Source organism: Charadrius vociferus, unplaced genomic scaffold, assembly GCF_000708025.1.
Source record: "Charadrius vociferus isolate BGI_N301 unplaced genomic scaffold, ASM70802v2 scaffold1677, whole genome shotgun sequence".
NCBI lineage: Eukaryota > Metazoa > Chordata > Aves > Charadriiformes > Charadriidae > Charadrius > Charadrius vociferus.
Window position 1 is genome coordinate 93,636 of NW_009649298.1, and position 14,111 is coordinate 107,746.

The 14,111-nt window shown below is 50.7% G+C and overlaps 1 protein-coding gene across 1 annotated transcript; it reads right to left on the bottom strand.

Moving 5' to 3' along the window:
* Positions 1-845: 845 nt before the first annotated feature.
* CCR7 (chemokine (C-C motif) receptor 7) lies at positions 846-10,138 on the bottom strand. The gene is given in 4 exon segments (XM_009889101.1): positions 846-1,658; positions 1,661-1,921; positions 3,570-3,619; positions 10,098-10,138. Coding segments are annotated over 4 exon segments (1,134 nt in total). The 5' UTR covers positions 10,108-10,138.
* Between the last annotated feature and the right edge of the window lie 3,973 nt (positions 10,139-14,111).

Consider the following 14,111-nt stretch of genomic DNA (forward strand, 5'->3'; position numbering starts at 1 on the left):
TTTTCAGAAGCTAAAGGAGACTTTCCTTCCAGAGCGGAGCGGCATTTCTGAAGAATTCAAGTCAATGTTGGGATGGAACAACTTGTGCTCCTCAGGATACACCTTCTGTATAGGTGAAACACCAGCTACAGGCAGAAGTGAAGTGGAGTTTGTGCTTTTCCTGACAAACGTATGAATCGCCACCATGATATGCAAAGTCATTGAAATTATGTATATCATACATATGGATTTAGTATTAGTTATGGAAATCTCACTTTTCATGGGGGAAGGCAGAGCAGAGAGTTGTGCACCAGGATACTTCACAGCTTATATTGCATATTGGATTAAGCTTAGAGCCTGACACTGCTGGTGCTCTTTGGTCTCAAAGACTGAATCAGCCCAATGGGCATCATTTCTAGAGGTACGGAAGAGCAATAGGTAGTCTTGTTAAAAGCAACATTCAAAGCAAGGATGATGCTCTTGGAAGTTCAGCTCTAAAGCAATTCTGTTTCACAAATGTCTGTTTCTCTTGGTATATTTGTTGCTTTTAGGGAAAATGTTCTATTTTGAGCACTTTTCATTTTGGCTAGGAAAGACTAAAATAAAGGTGAAATGACATGATAAATTCCTGACTCCCCGGTCTCCCTCTCCCTTGCTTTGCTTTAGTCACAGCTTTATTGAGGTCTCTCCAGCCACAGGAGTGTTGGCTAGCAGTGCCCGTTGCCCGCGATGCGGGGAGGCTCCTGGGTTTTCCTCTTACAGCTCCCGTTCCTACAGTAGTGGCAGGTCTCGCTCTACCAGTAATTCAGAATAGAGAAAGTGTATGAATTTACTCCAGCTCGGTCACAGTCTGCCTGGAGCTCGGCTCATGGGGAGAAGGTGGTGGTTGTCTCTGTCTCCATGGCGAAGGAAAACCTCTTGCTCTCCCGGCAGGTGGAGAGCTGCCAGAGGCGCTCCTGGCTGAGGCAGCCCAGCTCCTTCAGAAGCTTGAACAGGTCATTGCGGAATTTGACGCCGATGAAGGCGTAGAGGAAAGGATTGAGGCAGCATCGGAAGCAGGCCAGAGTGTAGGTCACGTCATCTGCCACGTCAAGCTGCTTGCTCTCCTCACATGAGCTGGTGTGGTTGAAGGCTGAGATGGTCTTGGCCAGCATGACGCTGTTGTAGGGCAGCTGGAAGACAACGAAGACAATTACCACAGCGATGATGACCTTGATGGCTTTATTCTTCTCAAAATTGCGGGCCTGGAGTAATGTCTTGATGATGATGAGGTAGCAGACAGACATGACCAGTAGGGGAAATAAGAAGCCAAAAATCATTTGGGACACTTTGATGCCAGTGTTGAAGGTCTGCAAGTCATTAGCAATGATGGAACAACGGGGATGGTTGTCTGAGTTATTTACACCACTGTGAACCAGCTCAGGTATCGAGAGGATGAAGGCCAGGAGCCAAATGAGGATGCATGTGACCTTGCTAATGAATATCATCCGGGGACGGAAGCGGTGGGCCGAAGCAGCCTGCACGATGGCAAAGTACCTGTCGATGCTGATGGACAAGAGGAGCAGCATCCCGCTGAAGAAACTCATTTTGCAGATGCAATAGACGGCTTTGCAGGCAAACTCCCCAAAAAGCCAGTGCATGGCGGCACTTGTAGCCCAGAAGGGGAGGGTCAGCAGGAAGGGGTCGGCAGGAAGAGGATGTCTGCCAGAGCCAGGTTCAGCAAATAGATGTCTGTCATGGTCTTGAGCCTCTTGAAGTAGATGTAGGTGAGCATCACCAGCCCGTTCCCCAGCAGCCCCGTGAAGCAGATGAGGGAGTACATGGCTGGGAGGAAGGCAGCGCGGAAGTTACGGACTTCCTCCTTCTCGCACAGGGTCTCGAACATGGTGTAGTCGACGGTGGTGTTGTCATAGTCATCGGTGACGTTGTTCCCAGTGCAGAACTAGAACAGGGAAGAGAAGAGTGTATTGGGACGGGCACCGTGCCCCTCTGTGGCCGAGTCGGGAGGGGAGCCCGGTGCTGGCCAGGCAGGAGTACCCACCCGCAGAGAAGTCCCAGGGAATTCCCAAGCGTTGGCTCATGCCAACATCATGAACAGAGTTGGGGAGTTCTTGTGGCTGAAAACGTTTCCCATAAGTATGCGGGGGTTTGGGGTTTTTTGGGGGGCTTAGTGTGGGAATTCCACAAGAAATGTGTCGTGCTCAGCCAAAGTATCACCTGCAAACTCTCAAACGTGTGGCTGCTTTCCAGGGTGTTTCAGGACCCACATACAGCTGCACGTACATAGTCAGCTGTCGGATAAGATACGGAAAACAACACATCCTTCGGAGTTCTCCTCTTGGCAGGGACAGCATTTCCTCCTGACTGACTCTACTTGTTAGGCATTTTCTAACTTTAGTATTCCCTCCCTTCTCCCATCTGAGATGTTCCTGTTGCTCACGTCCCCTTCTTGCTGTCGACAGTGCCGGAGGGCTGCAGCGGTTGTGTCTGTAACCAGCAGCAGCCTGGCACGGCGAGCGGCAGGGTCCTCCCGGGTGTCCCGGTCCTGCTGCTGCCCCGTGCCCCAGCGAGGGAGAAGGGGAGACAAAGCCGGAGCTCCCTGGGCCGTTTCTCTGCTAAGTTAATAGAAGCGTCAATGAGATGGGGATGAAACACGGTGAGTGAAGCAGGAAACTGCTACCGTGCTGGCGCAGACACGTTGCCGGTGTCTCATTCAGGCCCCTGCCCCTGATTTAAGTTCTGATTATTCTCATTTCATCTTCCTACGCTGTCATAACCTACAGGGCAGAGCGAGCTTGTGGTATCTGTGCCCTGCTTTTTTTGTGACTTATTAGTCTCCAGCACCTTCTCTCCATTGCACGGAGATGAAAGGTTTCCCCTGGATACCTCTGCCTGTTATCACTGCGTATCTCTGCGCACTCTCCATCTCGGGCAGCCTTGGCTTTCACCACATCCTGCCTGCTCTCGGGAGGCACACCGCCAGAAGTGAAAGGGAGAAGAAGCAGGCTGCAAAACTCTCCCTGCGCTGCTGAGCCTGTCGGAGAGCCGGAGCTGGGGCCATGGCGAGGCGGAGGCTGCTCCGGTGGTTGTGGGAGCACGGGCAGGTCACGGCACAGCCCGGTGCTTTGGGGTCTCCTTCCCACTGCAGACTCCCTCTGGGCAGGAACAGGCGGAGGAGGATGCTGAACTGTTCCTCCTTGGGCCCCTCAGCTCTTCAACACCGACCTCAGTTAAAGCCCAGCACTGTGACCAGGTTATTTCGGCAGAGCGAGGAGCTGGCTCTTCACGAGCGCTCAGCGGAGGGTGCTCTCGTCTTTCCTCAAAATGCTCATTTTGGCGCTAGAAAGGGACTTGGCTCTCACAGCCCAGGGCATCTTAAAATCGCAGTGTATGTTATTGTTTCTGTTCCCCCTCTGTTTTTGTTCCTTTTGTTTGTTTTTCCCCGGCTTCCCACCGCCCCCCCTGCCAGCAGCCGTGTCCCCACACATCTCTGCAGGCGGTGGGCGGCTGCTTTTTGCTGGTCAGAGGTCTCTCTTTACCCACAACACAAATGCAGCTGGATTTCAACAATGTTGTTTTTAACATCTTACCTGAAAAATTAGAGGAAGGCTGAAAACAAGGGCGACCTGTAACTGCTTGCCTGTAGAAGAAGGAGACAGTGTGTTAGTGTTGGCAGTTAGGAGGGGGATTCCACGTGAGGCTCACTTTGAAAAAGCGGTGGTACCGTACTTGACGGTGGCATTCTCAGCCCTGCAAAGCTTCTCACAGTTGGGTAAACTAAAACCCAACGAAGATGCTAACATAACGTAACAAGTTACTGTCAGAGCACAGAGGAAGTCTCAGGAGTCGGGCTCCTCCAGTTTCACCTGTAAAGGCTGATGGCTGAGGACAGTTAGCTGGTGCACAGTGTAACCACTTCTATTTTACACTTTTTTTTTTTTTTCCTACAGTCGGCATCCCATCTCCTGTGCTGCCCTCTGAGCTGTGAGGGTGTAGCGTACTCAACCCATGTAAAACCATACAGCTGTGAGGGCAATAAATTTGGGCCAGCTGTTCCCTGACAGTGCGGTGACTGGACTGCAGAACAGGAAAGCTCTGCTCCCTGCAGGGTATACAGGAGTGAAGCTGCCTGAAATTTACTGCGTGTCTGTAAATGTCAGAGTTGGCTTCTGCTGCCTTTGGATGTGGAGATACAGGATGGTGACAGCTGGGAGGAAAAATTAAATTCAGAGCCAGATGTGATAATGGTGAGAGCAATCTCAGACAAACAGCTCTTCCTGCTGTGGTTAGCAGAGGCATAGAGGTCAGTGAAAGCTTTCTCTTCGCTCTATTTAAAGCACATGTTGGCATCTACCTCAGGCAGTTGCAACTGAAAGTTGCTCAAGCTAGAAGGTGATCTGGCAACTGTGAGAAAGCCCTCGCCTCTGTCTGCTCTGGTGTGAGCAGAAGATTTGTCCGCACTTGAGGGAGAGTTGGTGTTGGCTGTTCTGAGCATCATGCTGCTCATCCCAGCGTGTCTCTCCAGGCACTGGCTAGTTCCCAGCGCTGCAGCCCCTCGCTGCCCTGCTGACTGCTCCAGGGTCACCGAGCCAGGAGGTGCCGTTGCCTTCCACCTGCCTGTTTCTTCTAGGGAGTGTGGCTTTCTCCTCATGGCCTCTTTGTTCATAAATGTAGCTGATTCCTTTGCCCCTCTTGTGCTCAGCACTCAGGCGTACCCGGCTCTGTTCTGTTTCTTTGCAGAGCTGCTTCTGCACCCTTCCCTGCTCCACCAGTCTCCTGTTCGGGTGTTGCCCCGGACCGGGACGATGACCTTCCACTGCTTCAGGTAACTGCAACCGTTGTGCCTGTCTCCCCAGTTTAAGTCACATGCGATAGCATCATTAATAACAGAAATAGTTACTTTGCTATCTGTGACTGGAGATGCTTGTTTATATGTGAGTGGTGATGTGTGGGTGAGAGATCCTCAGCCACATGTGAAAAAACTCATAGTCCTCATCCCCAGCGCCTGTGTGGGCTTCCCACTGTGTTTCGTAGAAGTTTGTGCTTCGCCTTCCCCCTTACTTTCATCTTTGACACTGGTGCAGCTGGGTGCTTGGTTATGCTCATACAGCCCTCGCCTTCTCTGTGTCCTCCTGGGGGAATTCGAAAAGTGTCATAGTTCATCGTTAGTGCGGTGTACAGTGAGGGGTGGAGCGTGCCGAGGTGGGGCTTGAGGGGTGAGGGGGGAGGCTTGGTGAAGTGCTTCCTCTCTATTTTCTGCGTGTCCGATGGCTTTCGCTCTGACCAGTCCCAGACTGCAGGAAGAGGTTTGATGAGCATCTGGTGTAGCTATCTCTCCTGTCAAGCTGCTGATGTAACTTTTGCATGTTACACACAGGAAATACACTGAAAGCCCAAACCACTTAAACCTGCCGGGTGAATTTAAGCAAGCTGACTGTAATTGCCCTCCCTGCCTGGGGCATAGGGTCCCCGATCTCTGCAAAAAACCCCAGCCATTGGAGTCTTAAGTCTTCTGTTCCACCTTCTTCATAGCCTGGTTTCCAGGGGACTCCTGGAGTTGGTGCTTACATCTGCCTGTGCCTGCTGGTGGCCAATAGTCACCTCTGCTGGCCCGTCTCAGCCTCTTTGGGCAGGGGCTGAGGCCTCAAAGGCAGTTAAGTTCCTAGAAGCTGGATAAAAAAGGGGCAGGGGAGAAGAGCCACTCAGCCCACAGAGGAAAGGCACCACCCTGAATCCGACTCCATCACCGTGTTGCTCTCAGCAGTGTGTGCTTTGCAGTTTTCGGTCTCTCGCCAAGGACACGGTGCCGCCTAGTGCCAGGCTGCCGCACCAGCCCGGGACACTCGTCCCCAAGCGCGGTACCATCTTCCCCTGCTTTTTCTGCATCCCCCCTTCAAGCCCCAGGTCGAGCCCAGCTCCTATTTAACCTGACATGCCGTGAGTGCACAGCCCTGGTGAGTTGTTTTTCTTTTTTTTTTCTCTTTTTTTTTCCTTTGTCTTAACACACTGTGAAGCGTCTAACGAAATAGGGCTGGTAAAGTGACTCAACTTAACGATCCTGAAACAGTTCAGCAAAGTACCATTCCTTTGAAGATTTCACACTTTTTTTTTTTCCCCCTCTCGGTTGCTGTTTCAGGTGTCTTAAATGTCAAATGATTTTTCAATATAAAAAAAGCTTGCACTGTTTCTCCCCCTTTCTGTCCCCCCACCTCAGCTTACGCATTTGCAGAGGCATAACCAGAGCGGCAGTGCAGCCTCGTGGTCTTCCCACACCAGTCTGTTGAGCGAGTCCCTGCGTCACCAGTTTCAGGCGGACTGGACGAAACTCGCTTCTCCCCACATTCTCTGGGGGGTCCAGGGCAGCGGGGGGGAGGGAGCAGTTGCAGAGAGGAAATGAGACATGCTCTGGAGTTCAATAGGCAATTTTAGGTAGCTTAACTTTTCTTCTTTTTTTTTTTTTTTTTTTTTTTTTTTTTTTCTCTTGCAGTTCTCTGCTGTGGGTATTTTCCTAAAGTTTTGTTCCTCAAAATATTAAGAAAAAACCCCCCTCTCAAAAGTCCCCACAAACAGTTGAACTAGAAACCTCATTTATAAAAAGAAAACAAAAACCCGTTACAGCAAATGAGTCAGGACATGTTATAAAGCCCCAAGTAATCCCCGTGTCCCTCAGCTGGTGATGCACTGCTTGGCCGCAGCTCCCAAAAGCACGCAGCTGGGAAAAGGTGGAAAGGAGGATTGGTCCCTGCGAATGGAAGAGGGACGGGGTCTGCTCTCTGCTGCCGATGGCAGGGCGGGGGCGGAGGGGGCGGCAGCACGTCGGTTCTGAAAATCTTCCTCATAATCACAAGGGGTGGGATTGATCCCACTGAACTCTGGCCCTCAACAGCTGGTTAGTTGGTTAGGATCCCTCGATAGCAAAGGGAAAGAAACGGGTGTTTTTAAGGCATGGTTCAGCCGCCGTGGGGCGGGTACCTGGGGTGCAGGTCATGCCATGCGATGGGAGAAGGGTGAGTGGGAAAGCTTGGGTGGATGAATCCCATCCAGTTTATCTGCATCTCCCTCCGCACCAGCAACCAGTCTTGGGTGAGATAAGAGAAGCTGTAGTAGCAGTGAATCCCCCCGGGTATGCCAGAAAAGCTTCTGACAACAAGAGATGTTTGGCAGCAGAAAGTCTACCCAGAGGAGGAAAGAGGAGCAGGAACACAATGATGTGGGATGGTCAAAACTGGACAAAACCCTGCGGAACGAAGCAGTAGGTCAGCTCCCACCCGAGCGGGTCAGGCTGTGAGCAGAGCCCACGAGGAGCAGCAGCCGATCGCCTCTGCTGGCGCTGAGGGATGCCCGAAGTGAAAAGCAGGAGTCGGGAATGCTTTAGGGAGTATTGGCAAAGCCGAACGGACCTGCTCTGGCTGAACCCTTGTGGTGAAAGAAGATTTTTCTGTTGGCCAGAACTGCAAAGCAAAAGTTTCAGTCTCGAGCACCTTAGCACATGTGTAGGCAGTGAGTAACGTACTGTTTATGTCTTTAAACATGTACCGGTTTCTGGTGCCTCTTCAGCATCACTATAGTAGGCTTTTGGGGAAAGAACCGGATATTTCTGAGAAAAATTAATCATACTTAAACGATATAATGACTATTGGCAGTTAGGAGCTCAGTACCTGTTCTCCCCCCCCTTCCCCTCTACTTCTCTCAACTGGCAGAGGAAAGATACCATCATTTCAGGAGTGAACAAATCCAGTGAGACAAAGTCATACTTGTATTTCATTTGTTCATAGATCTGTTACAGAAGAAAGTTAGTAATTATCTGCCTCCGCCACTTTTAGGAAATTGTGAATCAAAGACAAGATAAGCAGAGATAAGCAAGTTTAAAAATTCATTCTTAAGTGAGCCAATCACGTTTCCTATGTAACTACTTAAAAAAAAAAAAAAAAGGCAATAATGCTGTGCATCTTCCAGTGCTGTGAAATGTTTCTTTTGGAATATTCCTCTGAAATACAACAGTAGCACAGAGACCCAAAGCAGGAAAATTGTCATACTCTTGTTGTCAGGTTCTCACTAATTCTTTCTTTTTCCTGTCATAATTAACGGTTACCGATTCTCTAAAGTCAGGGTAACAGCTGTGCCCCCAAATACCGAACCCCTTGAAACAAGAAACCTGCAGAGCACCCACATGATGTTGTGGAGGCCAAAAGTTTAAATGAGATAAGTGATGTGTGGTGAACTGGTCGAGCTGGGTTACGGCGAGTTGGCTTGGATGCAGGGATTCCAAAATTCAGGGGTTTCCTGAGCCATGGAGTGCCAGAAGCTGCGAGGAGGCGTTCCTGAGAAGTCTCCTGCTTCTGCCTGGCGGGTCCTGGTGGACCCGACACCTCCAGCCCGCGCCGCTGGAGCGTCCTGCACCCCCAGCGGCTCGTCCCAGTGTCACTTCAGGGGCTGGGAGACCCTGAGCTGCCCCGTCCTCGCTCCGCGCAGGTTCAGCACTGGCAGCCCTGTACGTGGCTCCACATTCGGGCACCGCAGGGGGAACACCCCTCTGCTGAGTGCAGAAACCACCGCACACCTCCAAGAGGAGAAACCCCTGCCTGGAAAGCGAGGGCTAATTTGGGGGTGAAAATGAGGACAAGTTTGAGGGCTGAACCAGTGGACAGTGATAGAAAAAGAAGTGGTTGTTTTCCCAGCTGTACCGGAGCAGCTCTCTGGGTGATTTTGCATGAGTCACTTTAAGATTTTGCATCGTAATTTCTTCAGAAAAGGAGAGGGCAGTACTCCCCATTCTTGTGCTACAGTCTCGGGCACCGGTTGGGAATTGGGCGCTCAAATCTCAGTGTGTTCTCAGACTGTCTCGAGCTCTGTCCGCAGCACTTCCCACGGGACACCGGCACCTCCCAGCCCGGGGAAGCCTCCCGCTCACATCCCGGTTAATTTAAAGCTCTGATTTGAAAGTGTCACAGAGACAAGGCGGTGACACCTCCCATTTCATCCTGTTACGAAGCTTAATTCATTACACCTGGAACAGGGCTTTACTGGGATGAACTCTGTGGCTGCTGTCCCATCCCTCTCGCCATCCTTGTTACCGCGCTGACCGTGCTCTCTGGCCGAGAGATGTATTGGTTGTACTGTAAACCCAGTTTGGGTAATCTGGTTATAAACTAACTTACCCACCTGAGCTACTGCATTGTCCCTCGTCCCTGCACTCCCTCAGTCACGCTGGGATTAGTATTGGCAAATATTGGAGCAATAAAAAAATAAAAACAAGTGAAAAAGGAATAAATCATGCTGTCTCAGAGGAAAGAAGAGCCTGCATCTCATCTGCAGCATCTGCGACCCGCGGTGCCGTTCCCCTCCTCCGGCTGCCCGCCTACTCAAGCTCCTGGAAGCTCGTGTCTGCGGAGGGCCGGGTGTGAGAGAACAGTGGCAAATGGCAAAAGAAGGTTTGAAACTTTCAGCAAGAAACAGAAACAAACTGTCTTGTGCCTCCTGGGCTAACGGGATGTCATGTCCCAAAGAGGCTTCTCGCGCCTCTCTGCGAGCGGTGTGATGGGGTGGTCCATGGGGACACGGACCCGTTCGAGTGCGCTCACTCAGGGCTGTTCCAGCTCTGAGCAAACGCAACCCCCCAACTTTTACAGCAAAGTTTTGTTGCCACAGTGAAGATATTCATTAATAATAGAAACAATTTGCATAAGACTGGACAGACTTAACCAACAATAAACTCAGATACGTTTGCTCCTAATTCCTTGATTTATTCACTGAATTAAAATATTGCCAAGGGGACAGCACTGTTGCACTCATTATTCTTTTTTAAGAACATGGAAGAAAAGGTATGAATTACATGACAAGAACATATTTGCTTTAGGACAGAATAGTCCATTGAAATCCCCTCCAAGCCTATTTCGTGTGTGTGTTTCTGAAGCAATTGATTTAAGGTTTTTTAACGTCTTTTAAAAAAAAGGTTTTTTAAAAGTTTTTTTTTTAAAAAAATTATGAGCCATATGAAAGCCTTTTGTGTTGTTGAGATGCTCTGTTAAAAGTGCTTCATCCCTGTGCCATAGGGCATGAATTTGGGCATTATTAATAAAGCCGAAGGCAAAGCCAGAGGCTGCCGGGCAGGTACTCACCGCCATCCATGGTCGTGTTTCAAGCAGAGACGAAGTCACAGAGCATCGTACGTTCCAGCGCTGCCTCAACGTGCCCCAGCTCCTGCCAGAGACCCTCTTTGGGAAACTCTCTCTTTTATACTTCCTGCCCCTCTGCAAGAAGCTCATGACGTGCCGCGGTGTCGCTGACATTTAGTAGACCCTCCTCCTCCTCCTCCTCCTCCTCGTGCTTTCGGCAGCACGGGAGAGCGGTGCTGTGCCACGCTGCCGTCAGGCACTCGGGCTCTTTGGTGCTTCCTCAGCGCGGGCAGCTGAGGGCTGCGCACACGCGCTTTGTACGGAGACTCGGTAAAGTGAAGTGGGTTCAGCTGTTGCACTGACACGTGGGGAATTGGTGATGGCGAAGGGACAAGAGGAGAGAGTCCCCTTTCTCGTTATCTCCCCGCTCCCCAGCAGAGCTCCCCAGCTCCCTCATCTGCCGGAGCATCCACCAGAACCCCGTGCTGCAGGGAACGGGGAGGATGCCCATCTCCTCTGCCAGACCCTTTCTGGGGAAGGTGTTCAACTACTGCATGAAAAATCTCAGCGGGCAAGACTGCCAGGGGCCGGCATCCCTCCGCCCTGCGCCCACGTGCTCGCAGTGTCCTCTCTAGATTAGCGGCAGCTCAAGCGAGTAAGTGGACTTCCCCCCCCTCCTTTCTGCTTTTGGGTGTTTTTGTGTTACCATCTGCTGCATATCAGCGTGCACCATCTTCCTCAAAAGATTTTGCACTTTTGCAGTCCCACACTTTCCCCACCGTCACATTACTGCAGAAGTTTCAGCCCTCAGGACGTGGCCCTGGGAGGACCCGCAGCACTGTCAGCTCTGGTCCCTGCCTGGACGGGGAGTCACTTCATCCGATCCCGTTCCCCCAGGGATCAGCTTCAATACAAATCGGGGGCTTTTGTTTTGTGGCCGTCCGAGGTGGACCCCCGGGCTGAACAGACTCCTCCAACAGGTAGAAACATCACCAGCTCCTCATGGACTCCCTTTCCTTCCAAGGTGACTCAAAATGTTCGCTTTGACATCTCATCCTCTGCAACTTCTTACGATATGTCACTGCTGTTACTGCAGGTGGGACAACGGGAAAACGCCGCACAGGACAGGTCCCAGAGAGAGGGTACAACCCCCACCGGCACCTCGGGTGCTCCTGGGGCTGCGCTGCAGGTCACCCGCTCGGGGCTGGAGGAGGCGAAAAGCCCAGAGCGGACCCAGAGGAGCCGCTTCACTGAGCGGGGAACTTCCAAAACCGGCGGGAAAGACCCATGGCCTGGGGGAGAGAGAGAACACAACTCGGGTGATGTTTATGTGGCTGGGAGACACCTAGAAACCCACAGTTCTGCTTCAGCAAATTGAAATAAAGGAAAACCTATGCTACCTATGTTGCATTTAGGCTCGTTTACAGTTAATATTTTTACTCTGCATCAGACAAATAATTGTGTGATTAAATAGCTATTACAAAAGGCATCTGTGCCAGACAGGCACTGGCTCTGCTGAATCACTGTCCTTTTCAGGGCAATCTGATCAGTGTCTGAATTATCTGCCCGTTATATGGGATATGTATTACAAGGAGCAGATAAGTCGCTGCTGCTCGTGTCACCGTCAGAGGCAGAGTCCGGCTCCCTGCGAGTGCCTTCAGCCACTCTGAGCTGAAAGCATTCTGTGGATGGTGCTTTTCCTGAACGTTAAACCACTGCAACCAGAGAATGTTCGGTAGTCAGTGGCTCTTGGGAAAAGTAAACACTTTTCACTGCCGGGGAGAGCGGATTTGTTTCCCTCTAGCATAGTTTAGCACTGGAATATCTGAAGATTTTGTGTTTCTAAAAAAACCCAGCATTACAGTGGGGTGTTTTTATTTATTTTGAGATAATGCAATGGATAACCGCTGCCAAAACAGGAGTTCAGCACAATTTGAGTCTGTCAGTCTGATCCTAAAACTACTGCTCGCTCGCTGCCTTGCCTTTAACACCAACTGCTTCAACGTGAAGCCAAACGTTTCCCTCCCTGGCTCTCTCAAGCCCCAAATAAGTACACCTGCAGTCGAGGATCCCGTGGGTGGTCTCAGATCCCGTGCAAATGCCCATCCGCGGTTTCAGACCCTCCTTAGACACCGTGCCAGCCCGGCTGTCGCTTCAAACCCTCCTCGGGGTTTCCCTCTCGGTAAGCGCTGCACCGATGTCCCGATCCCGTTCGGGGCGCGTAACGTGCAGTGTGCTGGGTCCCCACAGCCTCACCCCCCTCCGGGGCTTGAAGACTATCAGCGTTTCTATCTGGCTCCACCAAAGGCGACCTGCACTTTCCTTAGCACTCTCTAAGCACGCTTAGATGATCTTTGAGATCCCTTCCAACGCTAACCACTCCGTGATTCTATGATTCAATGATTGCCGGCTTTTCAGCACACTCGCTTTTGATTTATCTCTGCAGGCAGGTGCAGTTCACATCTCTGCAACTCTATTTATTGCTCTGTTTTCCTTTTGTTCATCAATTATCCAAGCAGGTACGCTGCCTTTGAGAGTTTTATCTTTTAACCACTTCCGCCAAGAAGGAGTAGAGATGAAAGACTCCTCTCAGGTACGGGCAGAATACGCAGAAATGGTGGGTGTAAAGCCTTCAAAGGCAGTGGCGGCGCTGCCTGTGGGAGCGGTGGGTCGGCAGCCGTGGGGACGATCGCCTAGATTTGCTCGGAGCTCCCCCCGCCCCCAGGGAGAGGGGAAGGGGCTGTAGGGCAGTGTCGCAGCGAATCCGTCCCCAGACCCATGGTGGCTGGAGCCGAGGACAAGAGAAGGGCGACAGGCAGGCGGTTTGCGCTTTGTTTTCTGCCCGTACTCCCGGGCTTGAGCTGTGTGCCAAGTTCTGTGTTGTCAGAGCCAATTCAGGTAAATTGTTTTCCTTAAAAAAGGATGGGAATATTTTAAAATAAACAATTTACTATGTCTTTATGACACTGAATCTTCGTGTACAGTCATGTTTTGTACCTAGGGAGTTCTCAAAACATTTATTAAAGCTTTGCTTAATTTGATTGTGTGTATTTGCAGCCTATTTCATGCCTTAGTGATTCTGTCTCTTTGACACATTCCCTTCAAGCCACGTGCCCCGTGAGTTGTCTTTTACAAAAGTGTGATCCTGCGTGAACATACTGCATTTCTCAACAGTGCCAGGCCTGAGCTGTGCCCAAGAGAGCCACACTGTGCTGTTTGCTCACTAGAACACATTTCTTACCCTAAAGATAAATTAATTGTTAAAAAAAAAGGTCAAGTCACCAGGTATTTTCAATCTTATGTCAGAATCCAGGTTACTCTGCTCACCTTCACTGCAAGAAGAGTGGAAATCAGTGATTACAGTTTGTTGCCCAGGTCGCAGGACAAGAGCTAGATGGCTGTTGTTCATCGATACAACTTCTCAAAAGAAAATGTAGTTCCTAATAGATTCCACAGGAAGTTAGCTCAGAAAGAAACAGTTCGGTTCGGGTTGGTTCCACTTGAACTGAAACATCAGATTTGCTGAACTGAATTGAAACGTGTAATCTTGAAGTGATCTGACGTTAAATCACAACTCATTCAGCAACGAAATATCTCATGGGAATTCAGTTCCTGGGTTTCCCATCTATGTCTTGTGTGTAAAATTGGACTTTTTGCAGTCTCTCCTTCAGCTAAGGCACACGGACATCCCGGGGCGGGAAGGGTGCCGGCGCCTCTCCGGGGATGGCCCCTGCCCAGCACACGCAGCTGGATGATCTTAGAAAGCAGAACTCGTAAGGCTCTACCGCGCTTTAGCAAGGTGTAATTCATTCTGAGAAAAGCACAACACGAGATGTTTTTACATCCTGAATTTAAAGCCTTCGTTTATTTTCCACTGATTTGGCTTTAGGTGAATTGAGATGGAAACAGCCTTTGGGCGCTCACTTTCCCAGCAGGTGGAGAGTCGCTGCGGCTGCAGCCAGCTCTGCCCGCGGCACCACAGGACGCGCCGCGATGGCATCGGCTCGCACACGGCGC